This window comes from Xiphophorus couchianus, chromosome 1, assembly GCF_001444195.1.
Source record: "Xiphophorus couchianus chromosome 1, X_couchianus-1.0, whole genome shotgun sequence".
Classification (NCBI taxonomy): Eukaryota; Metazoa; Chordata; class Actinopteri; order Cyprinodontiformes; family Poeciliidae; genus Xiphophorus; species Xiphophorus couchianus.
This window is the reverse complement of record NC_040228.1, coordinates 20,803,320-20,820,400: the sequence shown is the minus strand read 5'-3', so window position 1 is coordinate 20,820,400 and position 17,081 is coordinate 20,803,320. Positions and strand designations below refer to the sequence as shown.

Below are 17,081 nucleotides of genomic sequence, written 5' to 3'. Positions count from 1 at the left end.
AATTAATTGGTACAAGCCTATTTGTAATTAGATTGGGGATTGAACCATTCACCGTGATGCATTGGCTTACCTCTTTTCATTAAGTGCCAGTTGCCATGATGACAATAAAACTGAGAATCTGTGGAGGCCTAAGACTGAAGCACGTTTTGGTATTTTAGTCCAAGAGAATTGATTCTTTATATTTGCTTGATTAAATGCATTTTGCAGTGATCTCATAATGAGTTAATCATTACACAAATTAATATTAGAAACTACTCTGCGTGTGTCCTTTTATTCATCAGTTATAAAAGATCATTTGATCCAAGCAGGAAAAGAAATGCTTAAACTACATCTATATTTGAGAAAGAAAAAAAAACTTGCTTGCACAAGTGAATATTTTTTTCTATCAGTCCTATACCCAGGACTGATAGAAGCAAAAATGCAGATTCTAACAAAATAAAACAAAAAACGTTTAATTGATACGATAATAATCGTATCACTAGATTTAGTGAGAAAGGGATGTCACACAGAGCAAGGAAAAGCTTTTCTCCTTACTGGTCTCTGTGTTCCTTTAAAAAAAAATTATGTCAGGGAACATCTTGGATGAAGTCCTCTACTCCAAGACAAAGATAAAACTTTAAAAGGGCTCAAGGAAGACAATAAAAGAAAATCCAGATTATTTTTTTATGCCTTTACAGTCAAAGACATGTCCTTGACAAAGAAAAAAGTACCAGGAAAGACCTTGAACATGTCTTCACTGTTTCCTCTCTGCCTTTTTTAGCTGGCTGATAATATATTTCCAATGGTTTCAGAGAGGAAACCACCGGGCTTGTGAGCATATGGACAGGAATGTTACTTGATCAGAAATATCTGCACAAACTGCTGCGGTCAGACTGAAAAACAACCAGTGCTCAGACCGCAGGCCACTGCCATCAACACTCTTCGCCATATGCTCTCCTACCTTATAGTCCGACTGGCAATGCAGTACTTCCACATCTTGTTCCATATGACGGTGACATCAGCGTGGGCATCAGAAAAACACATACATGGCACCCAAAGGCAGTTCCATAAAAAAAAAAAGTCTCAAAGTGCAGTAACTGCTCCCTAAAAGCAGCAGCAGAAGAAAAAAAAGTCTGTGCAAACTGCTTCCTCAACCACAAATTACACCCCACATGTTTCACTTTCCATAGACGAAGCCACAGTGAGATTCATTCTTTCACTACTAAAAGTTGCTCTGTCTTTGCCTTTCCGAAGCCCTCCCTGACCCACTTTATGTTGGGCTCAGAGTTGCAGCTCTTGCAATCTGTCTGATTACCAAGTAAGGTAAAGGACCAGTATGTAAAGAAAAAAAAATCATCTCTCTTCTTAACAAAAGCTCTCCACCCACATTGACCAACACACCAGCCCTCGTTCTCCCCTCTGCAGACACTCCTTGTTCCGTTCTGTTCTGTCCAATGCAATCCTTCACTCAGCTGCTTCTTGCAGGATGCTTGCTTCCCAACAGTGACGGGCAGGCCCTGCATTCACTTTTCTTTTCTTTTTTTGGGGGGGGGGGGGGGTAAAAACTTTAAAAGCAAAAGAGAAAGCACAATAATCTTTGATTATTGTGTATGATAATACCCGGGCCTGGGTCCAACAATCACTCCATTCTCAGCAGGAAGGACATGCGGGGTGGGAGGGTGAACCCCAGTTCAGCAGCTAGGAGAGGCTGTTTTCAGTTAGTTCTCCGACCTGGCTCAAACAGCACAGTCTCAGGACACAGACAACGTTATGCTACAGTCAAAGCATTGTAATGAGTTACACCCACTGACCAAAATATTCCAGTTACTTTGGAATTAGACATATAATGAGCTGCTAAGATTGGGTGGAAAAATCCAATAATTCCAGAGAACACTGAGTCATAGACAGCTGCATGCAAAGTTAAACTTATTTATAACAATGTTGGAAAAACAGTAGAAGTACACCAAGATGTTGTATGCATAATATGTCGATGCATATGCAAGGGAAATGGCACAATAAGAGAATGTAGGCAAAAATAGAACTGTTTAAAATAGAATTGATCAAAGTACAGAACATGTTTTCTAAGTATAAACTTCTTAACATTTATTAATACACTATAAATAAGTTTTTTTCCACCCTCTTTTTTCAACACTGCACTCTGCAACTGAGCAACATAATGCGATGTACGAAATCTGCAAAAGATACATTATGTTTATTTCACATGGTTCAATTCCAGCATTCTGTCAATTATGGATGGGACATCGCAAGGCATTTAACTCCAAGCTGCCCAATCTGCATTGGTGTATAAATGTCATCCAGCTGAAGTGCTTTGAGTGGTCAGTATTCATAGAAAAGTGCTATATAAATTCAGTCCATTTTAGCATAAATAAATAACAAAAACAACTGCAGGGGAGCTAAGAAATGAAAATAAGTTCTGCTTTTCTAAATAAAAGGTCATTTAAAGGACTGAATGTGGCTCACAGGCTGTGAAATGTTGAGATCTTCCACATGGTAAAAATCAAGCTAGAAATATTAGAATGCTGTTTTGAAGAGTAACACAATTTAGATTTTTACTGGTTTTGAAAATGTTTAGCATCAACAGTATCCTAATTTAGGATTTCTAATCGAATCAAGTGTTAATGTTTATGCTGTGAAGACATTTATGATGCTGATTTGTGACAGGCAATACTATATCAATATTTAGTACTACATATATATTAAAGCAGGCTGTTGCAAAGTTTTGGTGCAGCTATAGTAGTGTGCCATGTGTGTAATGTTACTCTAAGCCATATTGTGACTGATTTTATCATTAAGCTAACCGCCAGAACACTGTTGCATAATTAAACCAAAATTTCATAGTAATCTCATGCTGTATATTAACAAATGTTAAGGCATACATTCAAATTATGACATACACATTATGAAAGACCAAATTCACTGGACAGTTTGCTACAAGAGAGAGGAGGGAAGTAAGTAATTAATCACATGCTAATCACGAAAAAAAGATTTTTAGATAGGTCACCTTTGGTTTGTTTGACAAAATTTGGATACTTTTGAGCTGTTTTATATAATCTCTCAGTTTGTCGTGGACACACACACACAATAATGGCTCTGCTAACAACTACTTAGCAATGCAAGCAGAAAAGCTTGTTAGCGGGGGATTTTGTCAAGGCATGTGGCTATCTTTTTAGACTATTTAGCAACATTTACACCCCAATAAAACTATAGTTTAATTTACCTTTAGTTTATTATACCAGCTTGATTTTCTTTTATGTTATGCCATTCATGATTTCAAATCATTCAGACAATCCAGTAAGTTATTCAGACAAACTGTAAAGTTCTTTTGATAAGGAGAAAAATCTGAGAATTATCAGTGTAATTGTGAAATGAAACATTATGTTTCTTTAAATTCAAACAAAACGGGAAGACGGAGAAAAAACAAGAGTGGACCGAGAATGGGACCTTGCGAGACCGACCACCTGATGGAACAAGAAGATGATATAAGTGTCTTATTTTAATAAGAAAGGGCTCCTAAGTAGGAAAAACATTGTAAGCCATTTGAAGCTGAAGTTCACAGAAGAACAAAATAAAAAGCTGTGTGGAACACAAAATCCAAACAATAAAAAAATAGGAGAACATACACATTTTGAAGTTCTTGTGAACTCAACTTAGTAGAGTAAAGCGATTATTTCAAATTCAGAGAAGCACAACACAACCTACAGACAGGAGTTTCCCTGCAGGCTGGAGGCTAAAAATGATAAATTACTAATAAATCCTGGACACACTGCATTCTGATTGAATTTTTATGGAGCGAGTTCATGAGACATCAAAATTGTGAGTGTATGTGTGTGTGAACAATGTGAGAACAGATTAGCATACAGACAGAAAGCAGCATTTGATTTCAAACATATTTCACACTGCGACTCGCCTCCATTCCTGACATCAAACATCTGCATGACGGAGGAGCGATCGCAGGAAATTTCCGCAAAGATACACAGCTAGAAATCCTAAATGTAGTAGAGATAATTTTTTAAGATATACGTCTTCTACAAATACTAAAAGTTGAAGGCTTTGTGCAAAACAAATCAAACTGCATTCTGTTTGCTGAGACTACATTCTCAGTCTGAGAATGTAGAGCATACGTACAGAATATGGAGCACCATATTCTATTAATGCACACATGGCAATAAGCTCAGAAGGTGTGAAAATATAAATGGTGAGCTTGAAAGATGAGCTTAAAAGATAAAAAAAAAACATAATTCTGAGCATGTGCATCTTGTGATTTTTTCTATTACTATTTGCAAATTGAAACATTGGCAAAAGATCGCTAATTTTATTTGGTGTGATCCCATGATTTGCATGTCAGATTAAAAATAATAATAATTTGATGTAAACTGCAAAGATAGGGTCAAAAATGAGGAACCGAGTGTCCAACAGATGAGAGGTTAACATAAGGAGATGGACAGAAATGCAATCTGCTCAATGCTGCGTTAGGTTTTTCTGAACAAAAAGTTTTTAAGCCAAGAGTTTGTGGAAAAAAGCCCAAAGCAGATTCACTCAGACACTGATAATAGCCTGATGAAGTAACCGCACTCTTGTTCTAAGTGATGTAGTGTAGGTGGCAATTTAGCACACACAGAAACAGTGACAGGCTTACAAAAAAATTTAACTACATGCAAGACAAACATGATGGCCAGCTGCAACTATTTATAAACATACCTCTTGTAAAAGTTGTTGTGTGGGTGCAGACAAAGCACGTGCCAATAGTCCAGGCAAAACGCTTTGAATTTCCACATCTTCAGTTCAGAGAATCAACAGGGTAGAAGAATATCCAACCATATTACAAGGCATCCCTGCAGCAGAATCACAGCTGGCTGTTCATATTTTTTTTATTAGGCAGAAAATCCCGAGCATGGACGTCAGCTCCGTCCTCCTCTCCAAACTCCAGCTTCACCACTGCCGCTGGATGACAGAGGGAGAGATTTGAACCCGCCCAGAACAACCACATCAATCCTGGACGTGGTCACAGCCTTAAGAGCCAAATAAAAATAAAAAGATCAGAAGTCCTCGTGGACTGATTTGCACTCGGTATTAATGTCTGGGATCCACCTCCCAAAATAAGAAGTACATTGGCTGCTTTGGCTCTATTTTAAATCTTATCCAGGTCAGTCAGTGTGTCCTCTGTGGATGCCTCTCCACACGTCTTGGGATCCTCTGAGATGTAACGGTATGGTCAAAGCTTGGCGCCCCTCCAGCCGGCACTGGTACTGGAATGTGTGAAAGTCTCCTAAACTCCCTCATCTCAGTTTGAAACAACTGAATGGGGTTCTCAAACCCCTCTTCCGACCCATCTCCTCCTGCTGCAAGAACAAACTTTCCAACAGGGCTTTTTTTCCCCCCTCTTCTGAGCTTCTAGACATCCTCACCTTGAAACCATGAACCTTTCCTCTCCTTCTCCTTCCCCTTCTCCTGCTTTTCCATGTCTTGCTCTCTCTGTCTCCCTCTCCCTGTTACAGCTAAAGCCATCCACACAGGACCTCCGAGAAATGTGCCGACTCCCGTTGCTGGGCAACACTACCGTACTACTGAAGCTTCAAATGGAAGCCGAGCAGCCTGCGATTGGCTGGCCTTTAAATAGGGAGGGGCTGCTGCAATGTTGTAGAACCACATGAGTTCATGCAGGATCTTTGGTTAAATAAATGAGCTTTTAATTTTTCTCTCTTTTGTCATTTTAAGCAAGAAATACAAGTAAATGCGAGGCTAATGTTTATTCTATAATATATTCTATAAGAATAATATTATTTTTATCCACAATTAAACTTAAAATTTTAATTACAAGGCACTAAGAAACCACCATTTAAAACCTAGGCAACCTTCTTCATCAGTCACAGGTTCAGAAGTGCTGCAGCATTTAGAAACTGCTTCACTACCCTCTTTTCCAGTTAAAGAGGGTTTTTGCATTTGAACACGAGCAAAGTGCTGTTCTTTCTCTGCCTGGGATGCAGTGCCACGCTACAGTGCCACTCTGACCCAGAAGCCGTGGGAAACAGGCATGTATGGGGATTGCGGGGAGGGGGTAGTGTTCATCAATATTCAGCCACTCACAGTGTCCGCAAACACATCGAGGATTTCATGGATTTACACAGAGGAGGACGCACTAATACTCAAACCGGAGAAAGACAAACATGCATCCTCGCGTGTGTGTTAAAGTAATCGCTAGTTCGATCTGTTGGCTCTGACGAGTCGATCCACACAACTCCTGGTAAAAGTTGAACTTCAGCAGGGAGATGCTAATAATCTATGTGCTATCCATCGGACTTCTGCCTCAGTTTAGGCGCTCTCCATACAGTCAGGACAGTAGGAATGCAATGAACTCCTATGGTGATGCTAAAAAAAGTAAGATTTGTCTTGTCAAAGAATAGTCTGTCTCAGGAAGAGTCATCTAGATGCTGTCAGAGGATGACTTTTGCTGGCTGAATTAAGTGAGCTATTATTATGACCCCTGGATATAAAGAAGAGTGCTTTAAGCTCAACAACACAAATCTATAATTACAATATAAAACAAGTAGTTCTTGAGTTACTCTGCTGGTTTGGTAGAGTTGGCGAATGAGGGACTTGTCAAGCTGACAAGCTACCCACCTTTTTCTTCATAAACCACAGTTTATAAGAACAGAGTTTGTGTAACAAGCATTCACACTTGTAAGCAATCTCTCGCATAGCAGAGAATGCCAACTATAATAACTTAAATCAGATAATAAAATTATAGCTGCGACTTCATTTTATTGCCACACTTTGGTTCGGGTAACAGTGTCGTTAAATATACAGATAGCAGGCTGCACCTATTTTGCAGGAACAGGATGATCTTTCAGCAATGTAGTGGCTGAAAAATCACTTTGAGAGACCAGGAGGTCATATCCTGAAGAGTTATTATGTATCAAAGCATTTCAGCATGTTGCTTGTTATTTCTGACACTTAAAATCAAATCTGATTTTCTTTCGACTGTACTGTTAATTATTATTACATTGATATTTCTTCTCTGGCGGGATCGCCATTAAAGCACATTCATTCTATGCCCCTGTGCTCATACCTAAGGGCATAATTTTAGTTTTTCTACTTTTCCTTCATAAACTAGCTTTTACATTGTCAGGGTGGCAATATAATGCTGTTCTAATGTTACTGCAGTATATTAACTTTACCGTTTTAAAATGAAATTTCAACCATATTATAATATGAAGAAAATACATTTTTATTTCTTGATCAAAACCCAGCATCACAGACACATAGGTGAGCAAAACCTTTTATCAGCTTTTTATCAGCTTCTTTAATTTTCTGTACTAACACTAACCTGTTGATGAGTTCTGTTTCTCATCGACAAGTTAGCAAAAAGGATAATACAAGCTTGCAAAATTGTACAAACAGAAACTCAATCTAATTCAAGAAACTTTAAGGCAAGACATCAATATTTTGGACTCACTGTGAAAAGAGAAAAACATGCTAACCATTAGCAGCTAATGATGCTGAGCTTGAACTAAATTAAAAATGGGTTTACAGATTCTTTAAAAACACAGCTGGTGATTTGTGAATCTTTTACTCTGTAATAATGAAAAAATAATGGGACCCTCAGTTTCTCGAAATGTAAACTTTTTCATGTGAAACCCAACATCCATTACTGTCTACACATTATTACTGCATTTTATCTCTGTCTTATGACAATTTTAAAAAAAACAGAAATTGCTATCTTACAGTTTTACAGAATGTAATGATATGACATTGTTAAAATAAATCTCTATGCTACCTGTATTTGTTGGGAACAAATGGAGGGTATTAGTAGAAAACTGTTGTATTATATCTTTAAAAGCGCTGTCGTGCTGGAGATACAGAAGTCATAAAACACAATTAAATCACTTATAAGAAAAAGCCTCTTTAAATTATATGCACCAAAGCTCATAATGTCTGTCATCTGTTGTGATGATTCACTCAAGTAGAAACCTTTTAGTTCCTTTCTTTTTAATTCACAAAATGTTAACTTTAGAGGTGAGTGCATGCTTAAGCCCTGCTGAGTCTGTCACTCAAAAGTCAGAGCAGGAACATTTTCATTCATATTGCATGAAAAGAAAAGCTAATTTTCCTTTTGAGTGAAAGAGATTAGAAAACGTGTGTAGAGCATAACCGGTTTTCGTTTTCGTGGTTCAAAATGGCAGGCATGTGACTAAGCTGAAAGCTGTTGGTAAATTGGACATTTTCTCCACGTCCAGCACCACACAGGTCCACCTACACAAGTTTTGCCAGCTACAGTACCACAGGACACAAGTCAGATTACTACCAATGCTTCAACATTAGAGAAAGAAAACATGGCAGAAACTTAATTCAAAAGTTTCAAGGCAGATGGGGATCTTCCAGTCGTCAGCTTGAGGTCCCGATTAAGACTTTTTAAAATGATTGGTATTTGACAAATCTTCACTAATCGTACCACTTATAGGTCTACTGTCTCGGAATCTTTATTCTGAGATTTTCGAAATAAAGATTAAAAGTATTGCACAACGAGGACAAAATTTCAAAATAAATACAGTGTAGTTCTATAAAAACCAGCAACAGTGTGGAATGTGTAACTAAGTTGGTTCATTTAAAAATTTTCAAAATGTGCATGTCTACTTGAGCATTAGACTGTCAGAATAGCCTGTAGTGAACGTTAATCATCTAATGTATGACAAAGAGCTTCAGATTATTTTTCTAAGTCAATATTATATAAAAAATGTAGAAAATATTAATGCCTTATTAAGTTTTTTCTCTAAAATCCCTCTGCATTGTACTGCAGGCAAATCAATATAAATCCTCCCCGTTTCAGGCATCAAAACGCTATCATGGCTGTTCAACCATCAATCTGAACAAATGACCTCTTTGAAAAACCACCTGAATTGCTCAAAATGTCTCCTCTGCCTTGTTGCCTCTTTACACTGCTGTATAGGGAGCCGGGCTGATATGAAGGTTGAGGAGAAAAGAGAGCACATTTCCCTCTGCCAGTGACAAAGACACTGATTATCTGCCCTGTGGATTTCACGATGGCTCACTTTGGGCAAGGCTTGTGCAGTCGATAAACACATCAATCAAAAATGGGCCCCACGGCATAGGAGGAGGAGGCAGACAAGTGAAAAGAAAAAGCAAAACAGAAAGCATTCCTCTCATTTCCTAAAACCCTGAAATGAATTTAAAACAGGCGGAAACGCATGTAAGATAATCCGTTTTTCCTGACTGGATAAACACTGATTGCCAAATTCTTTCAAATTGTGTGGTAAAAGCACATGAAAATTTCTTCCTTGAATTATACCAATGTTTAATAAAGAGTCAGAGCTTGCATTAAAGCCAATGTGAACAGAGTCTGAATAAATGTGTTAGAAAAGTTCACCCCCTGGTGGTGAGACTACAGCAGTTTCCATGTTTTGAGAGCTGAGGAGCCAGTGAGCTGATGTGAAGAGAGGAATGAGGAGTCTGGCGGATTTGGGGATTAGTCCCGACTGTGTTTGAACACATGTACCGTATTCTTTTCCCATTCAAACCGCACCACAGGAGCATTCAGTGAACACCAAATAGGAAGAATCACATTGTGTCATTCCTCAAAAATTATAAGAATGAGATTTTAATAATGGAAATTTACAAATGTCAACCTCACCAAGCACCCAACAGGATGATACTGTTGATGGCACAAGAGAACCTGCAGATTATGCATGTGCACGTATGCATGTCCTTTGCATGTTTGTTTCCCTGTGACTACAGATGTACCAATCAGAGTGTTTCCTACTGATTCCAATTTAAAATTTCTCTGTGCACAGGCTAATCAATCTTAATATTGACTGATTTACTAATAACAATGCCACATGAAAGAGAAGAATGTGCTGCATATTCTTGGGTAGCGGTACTAGTTTTTGATCCAGATGAACCCAGATGAAACCTTTATGTGGCTGTTAACATGTACTTCAAAGTTCATGCTGTTGGTTTGATATTTAGGAACTGAAATTGTGTGATTTTCTTTTAGTATTGATGCATTAAAAACATAAAACAGTGCATCTTACCTGCTGAACACTGATCAGAGACAATAGATGTAAAACTGGCTAATTTAAATCTCTGGCTGATTGATTTCTGCTGCATCTCTACTTGAGGTGACATTATGACATGTCCAGAGCTTGTGCCACATTTCGCCCTCTGAAGACGGGCACCAGCCCTGCACCCATGAAATTTGATAAATGGACTAAAACCACAGAGCATAAGAGATCTAAAAAACCACACCATTCTGTTTATTACAAACAAAACAGGTAATATCATTTTTAATGAACAGCTTTTCACTTTCTACAGCTCTGTGTAGGAAGACCCCAGGCTGGTATTCAAACCTGGCACTCTCTTGCTGCAAGGCAACAATGCTAACAACTAACAATCATCATGCAGCTCTTACTCAGGCCAATCTTGCATAAAAATTACAGCACAGTAATATGCATTAATAAAAGCTCACACATATCCTACAGTACAATGGTGTAGCCATGTAGAGCGGAGGGAGTGAAGGAGATGACAGAACAGAAGGTCCGTAGGGAGAAAGCATAGAAGAACTAGCAAAGAGGAAAACTTAAACTAACATTGATGCAGGATACGAGTTCCTCTGTCATATGTGGGTCCACTTTTACAGTAATGGGCTAGGAACAACCCTCATATCATGATGCCTGCTCACTTTACTGAGGGCCACATTCTAACACATTACACAGAATCTGCAAACTGCATGTCATGATTGTTGGGTTTACAGGTTTTCTATTACTCTGTTACACCAGCTACTCTGCTACTTTCTTGCCATGTAAAGATATACTGTAGCTTGGAACATAAACAGGAATTGATTTGGTTGATGATGTTGGACTGCAGTTATTTTGAACACAGTTGTCTGAATGAACTGAGTCAGCATTAGCACATCAATATGATTTACCAATCAAAGCCTAACAAGATTATTATGCCTCGTGGTGCTGCATGGGAATGAAACATTTGCAGAAATTTTGAAGTCATAAAAGCGAATACATGTGCATGCAAAATATAATTCTGACTGAAAATACTCATTACACACAACTGGAGCTTGTTTAATTACAACCCAGGGAGAAGAAAACGGGAAATGCTTGTTCATGTCTTAATCTGGTTTCCTTTATACAACATTGCTGTTCGCAAATATATCCTCATATGCATCCACAGGAACAAAATGTTCTGGAAATGCATCCTTTTTCCATTGCACCCCTCACTCCTTCGTGCTGTCGCTTCTGATGTTGCCGTTGGCAAAGGCAGGGGCTTATTATGGGCCGTTTCAAACCACGGATGCATCAGTAAGCGCCTCTCCCCGGAGGAAAGTTTAACTCAGTGAGATGCTCCCCTGAGAGCACTGCAGCCATTGCTGGTTTTGACCATCTTTCCACATGGCTGACGCAGCTCCAGCTGCAGACTCAGCTCCTGGAAGCTGAAAGACAGATGGCAGATGTCCTGCAGTTGAAGTTCTCATTTGGAAATGACAGCTTTCAAGCTACACTGGGGCTGATTGAGGTTTATGCAAAACACATAGTGACTAATGTGTTGGATGAGAGAGGAAATGCAATTCCTCTCTCATCCAATCTATTCCGTTCATCGGATAATTGATGGAGCCGGAGAAGAAATGCCACACGAAGTCCCTACTAGTCAGAAACAGAGGAGACTGAGCTGTGCTTTATAGGGTCCTAAGCATAATGACTCAGTGCCAACAAAAGTGATTATGTCCACCTTGCCACATGACAGTATTTGTTTATTGCAATAGAAAGCCAAAGCTGATATCAAACTGAGTTTCTTTCTGATTTAACAACTGCCTCACATCTTGCGTTGCAGCATCAGGCTCCGTATGCTTTGATATGTGAGTTGACAGCATCCTCAATGCCAGATCATGTGCTTGCACTGCACAACCTTGGATGGTGTTGTCTTATGCAATTGAACCATGCATCCTACAGTTGCAGTCTGCGGTGGAGGCATATTCAGAGCAGCACTGCCAGTTGCATACTCTCTCAGTCTGCAGACCAAGCACACTGTGTTGTCAAAAGGCTCAAGCTTATAGCAAAGGAATGTGCTGTCAGTGCCTTACAGCTCTGGTGACGCACTCGTATTTTTCATCATCGCTGGCGTCACTTGAACAGGAGCACTGCATTAAGTATGACTCCGCCAGGGATGGGGGAAAAGGGCATTCCTCCTGGAAACGTTTCATAACACGGCTGCCCTCTGAGGATACATGACATTATATCAGTTGAAGGGTAAAGCCTAGCAGTGTTTATCTGGAGATTAAATAGTACAACTTCTCCAAGGAATCGATTAGAAAAATGCTGTTATGGATAGAAAAACAACCAATGCACTGTGATCAGATCTAAAGGCTACTTAAAAAAAGAAATCAAGGTTCTTTTTTGAGCCCAAGTTATACAAAAACTACCAGTAAGTCTAATAAATTTACTAAATATAATTAACCTGCAACATAAAAATACAACACAAGTTGAAGCCAAATAATATTTTCTACATCTGCAAAGTGTATAACAACTAAAGAGGCACCCAAAAAAAATCTGCTGTTTACTAGTTGGACACTCAAATATTCAACTTCTTTCGAATCAGTGAATGCAACAGATAAGCACTCGTTGACCATGCTGCCAGCAACACTTTTTGTTGTGGATGCTATTTCTGAGGAAAGACTCAATGTTGGCAATTCTAAGGATCAGTAGAGTGTTAAAAAAGATGACGATTTATGACGATGGTAACACGGACTTTTTGCTATATAAAAGCAAAATATTCAAGTTTCTATTTTCTAGGACATTTGCCAATTTACCTGTTTTATTCCGGCCATCAAGAGCAAGACAAAGAGATTTTCAGAAGACAACGGGAATTAGGTACAAAATTATTCTGTTTTTATATTTTGTAGATTCTAATTTCTTTCTTTTATGATGTTTCTCCACCCTGGTCTCCAGGGCTGACTGCCTTGCTTGTTTTTGGTGTTTGTGTGCTCCCACACAACCGAATAAAAATAAATTCCTGATTACCAGGCTTCTGCAGAACTTAATGGCAATCTTAAGAAATAATGCAATTATGTGAATCAAGTTTGCTTGGACAGATTCACTTCTAAAACATGAAGAACATTGGTTCTGAAGAACAAGGGTTGAGAGTCACTGTGTATTGGAACATACTGGATAGGTTGGTGTGTTAAGGTAAGAATTTACATCTATATTCTGTAGGGAATGTGAGAAAATCTGACTTTTCAAATTCGACCTGTGCCAGCCACTCTAATTACTGAGATGTCAAAAGCCTTTTAAAAATGTCAACACTTTAATAATTTTGTCTTTGTCTATAAGTAATAGTTAAAATGCTTTACAGTGACAGGTCTTTCACACACACAGTGACGTCGCCTCTACCCGTAGTCTAAATCATTAAGGAGGACTAGAATAGTTCCTTGGATCTTGTTTTTATAGATATTTATATAACTGTAAAAGCCAGAGTTGCTTTTCTTTCTTTACCTTATCTGCATGTTGTTTGTACAGAACTGAAAATAACTAGCATCTAGCTGTTCTGATCTGCCTTTTTGTCTGTCAAAATAGTGACGTCTTTAAAAGCTCGAGAAACATCTCTGCTTCTGGCCCTCCAAAGAGGTACAATCAGCTTTAGGAATCAGAGGGCTGCTGTGCTGCCAGCTATGATGAAATGTGATTTTCAACAGAACGTCCATGCGTCCAACCCCAGTTATTGGCAAGACACTGGCGGTCTTAGTACCCATCCCTCACATATCTCATTTGTCCTCCACGAATCAATGTTAAACCAAGTAGTGGATTTGCATCATCTTTGTGAGGTTTGTCCCCTGAACCGATCACATCACTTTGTACGGCTACGGCTTTTCTTAGATTGAACCAGAGACAGAGACAGAAATCAGCATTGCAGAAACAGATGTCCACCTGCATTTTGTGCAGCTCCAAAAGCATATCAGATTTAGGAATGTAGTAAATTCTTCCTCACATTGTTAAACTAAGAAAATGTGATAATATGAGCTAAATATTAAAGCATGTATGCCTGGTGCACACAAGAAAAGATGCAAGGCAGTGATTTAGGACACTAAAAGAGCAGCAGCAGCAGTTTGCCTACAGAAGGCTAAATGGACACCAGTGAAGGTCTCACATTCATTAAGGTGACAGAGCTCCACCTATCATGCCATGACAGGGTCATTTAACATTACCCATCAACTTGTACATGCATGTGCAAAATATATGCGCACATGCTTACAGGGCTGACTTGGTATAACAAGATAGTTAATTGTATCTCTGCAGAGGAATATAGTGAAAAAACCTTATTCAGCTGATTGTACTGTCCACAAAGCAACAGAAGTCGGTTTGAAGAATTGTTACACAACTGCCCAACGGTAATAAAACAAACGTGACATTTTGTCAACCTTTTGTCCTCACTGGATTCCTAGATGGTTTACTTTGGAAGAATTGCAAGCCTTGCAACACACCGACTATGTGTAGGATCCATCCTAAAATAAAATGAAAGACCCAGCCGCATTTTGCACGCACACGCCGACTTACGAGCTGTGCCACACACACACACACACACACACACGCCCCCGCACGCACACACACACACACTGAGATTGTACCAATCACGCACAGGACCACAATTACTCCCACAGAAATACAGCAGAGGCTGAAAGGGACTCATGTGCCCAGTACGAGCTGTCACAGCATCATGCAGAAATGAGTCATGTTTCCCCGAGGCTCTAAAAGCATCTCTCACATGACTCTGCTGTGATCACAGCTACAACAGCAGCTCCGCAAACACAAAACAACCCTGAGGTGTTATCATGTTACATGAACACACATGGCATTCATGCATCTTGGTGCTATTGGAGACTGTCATCCAAACAAAAGCACACTGCACCGTACCACCCCTCCCCAGAACACAGACGTTGTTTACAAAGAGCATGGGAAGGGAACAGGAGAGACACAGCAAGGTCTGAGAGCCGTAGGTGACTCAGCATGGACTGTGGAGTGGGCAGAAACAGTGTTTTCCTCTGCCACCCACTTGACTGCTCTGCCTGTGAATGGGAGCCGTACCAGCGCCGCCCAGGCAGGCGAGCCTGCCCGCCTGCCAGTCTACCTGTCCGACCGTCTTCACAACAATCAGGCTTTACTCACATGTCATAGAGCCTGTAGCCCATGGCCCCCGGTCTGCTCGGGTGGGACCCAGGGTCCCGTGTCCTCCGGGGGTCCGTGCTGCTCACCACAGCGCGCCACACGCTTGGCTTGTCCATCCTGTCTTCTGGTGAACGGGACGTGATGATGGGACGGAGTGTGCACACAGCCTCACTCACGCAGACTCACTCACACTCACTCTCCTTCCCAGTCACAAACATGGGCTGCCACAGAGCAGTGCGTGCGTGATGTAATGAGGAGTATCCAAGAGGCTGACGGACGGTGGGGAGGTACAGATGGGTGTGGAGGACCAGCAAGAAAGGAGGAGGAGTGGGGAGGGGATGTGGAGCCCAGGAGCTAAATGAGCCGTGTGGTGTGCAGCCTCTGTTCTAAGGCATGAAGGATGATTGGTAATTCTTCCCAGGTAGGAGTGTCGGCAGCGACTGCCACACATAAATAAATGAAAAGAGGGCACAACCTGCAGGGAGGCTGCTGGGAGGTTCACTGGGATTACTGTGCATCTCAAAGATACTGGGAAGCATCTGCGGATACTTCTCTGCACCCTCTCATCTACTCTCAGTAGTACAGTCCTCAGATGGGGCCATTTGATTGGCTGCAAGGTCTCCATAGAAACAAGAGGATGTGTCAGAGGTAGGGCTCATTATCATGCCTCCTATTTCCCGTCCTTCCCATTTTTTGTTTTCTCTCACTCTCTTCTCCAATTTCTTTTCTCCCCACCACAGCATCCCTCTCTCCACTGGAATTAATGATTTTTCTCTGCAGAGTCCTTAAAAACACATTCTCATTATGATCCAGAAAGCTAGTGATACCTACTGAGTATGGACTGTGGACTGTGGGTATGCTTTCTTTTATATATTACATTTAGGGGGAAAAGTAAATCAAATAAAGTAGGCAACGAAAAATCTGCTAGGGACCGGGGTGATCAGCTCTGACCAGGAGAAATGACCAAAAAATCTGTTTCCAGTCAGTGAACATGCGACACAAATGCACCACCATATCATAGCAACAAAAATACTACTTGGAGTGGAGGCTGTCGGTAAGGTAAATCTAATTTTAGAAATAAGAAAACACAAAGTGAGCTATTTTCAGTATATTGAGCTGTTACAAATAAACTCAGTAGAAGCACAAAACCTGTTGTAATCTAAATTCAACACAAATAATAATGCATTTTTAGTGTGGTTCTTTGTGATAATAATCATTCCTGGCAATTCAGGTCAATTGAAAAGTATGTTATTAATCCCACATGTTGTTATAACTCCAAGATTCTTCAGAGTTGTTGTAGATGTTGTTGGCTGTGGGCAGAAAGGATCTGCTGTTGCAGTCCGTATTACAGCAAATCTGAAGAAGTCTCCGACTTAAGACATTTTGTTGATATCAGCAGTCTGAAGAAGAGGATGATCAGTGAGCTACATAATGTTCATCATTTTATGAAGAATCCTTTTGATTTTTGATTGGTAACAACAGAACATGAAAAGCACTTGAGCTCAGTATTCAGAGAAGGATGCATTACTTCTCAATATGAAAATCTAACTGATTTTCATATTGATTTTTTACTTCAGTTTTTTACTTCAGTTTTAAACATCACACAACATTCTAGTTAGTCTCCAAAAGTGGTTCTTTCCTCTGGCTTGGGTCAGAACTGAGAGTTAAGAATCTATTTCGAGGCAGAGTTTAGTGGAAACCAAAAGAACCGGTGCCAAGTCAGCGCTAGCTTCCATTAAGCACTGCTGCTGATTTGATGGAAATAAAAACTCCTGAGAGAAATCATGATTGGATAAAACTGCTATCAGCAGACCAGAACATTTCAAGCTTGGTAGTTGGAGATCAACCACAAAAATCTCAGACCGGCACTAGAAACTGAGTAAAAACGTATCTATTTAAATA

The 17,081-nt window shown here is 39.8% G+C and overlaps 1 protein-coding gene across 6 annotated transcripts in view; it reads right to left on the bottom strand.

Moving 5' to 3' along the window:
• LOC114149258 (IQ motif and SEC7 domain-containing protein 1-like) overlaps window positions 1–17,081 on the bottom strand; it is a 125,507-nt gene that overhangs the window by 51,757 nt on the left and 56,669 nt on the right. Inside the window, exon 1 of one of the 6 annotated variants that reach the window (XM_028024970.1) lies at window positions 15,180–15,640. The exons of 3 other annotated variants lie outside the window; for them this stretch is intronic. In XM_028024970.1, coding sequence (XP_027880771.1) covers window positions 15,180–15,295 — 116 coding nt within the window. In that variant the 5' untranslated portion in view covers window positions 15,296–15,640. Of the gene's footprint in view, window positions 1–940; window positions 1,310–4,698; window positions 4,974–15,179; window positions 15,641–17,081 lie in introns of those variants that run through there. 2 more of the 6 variants (XM_028024993.1, XM_028024986.1) reach the window with 2 other exon arrangements.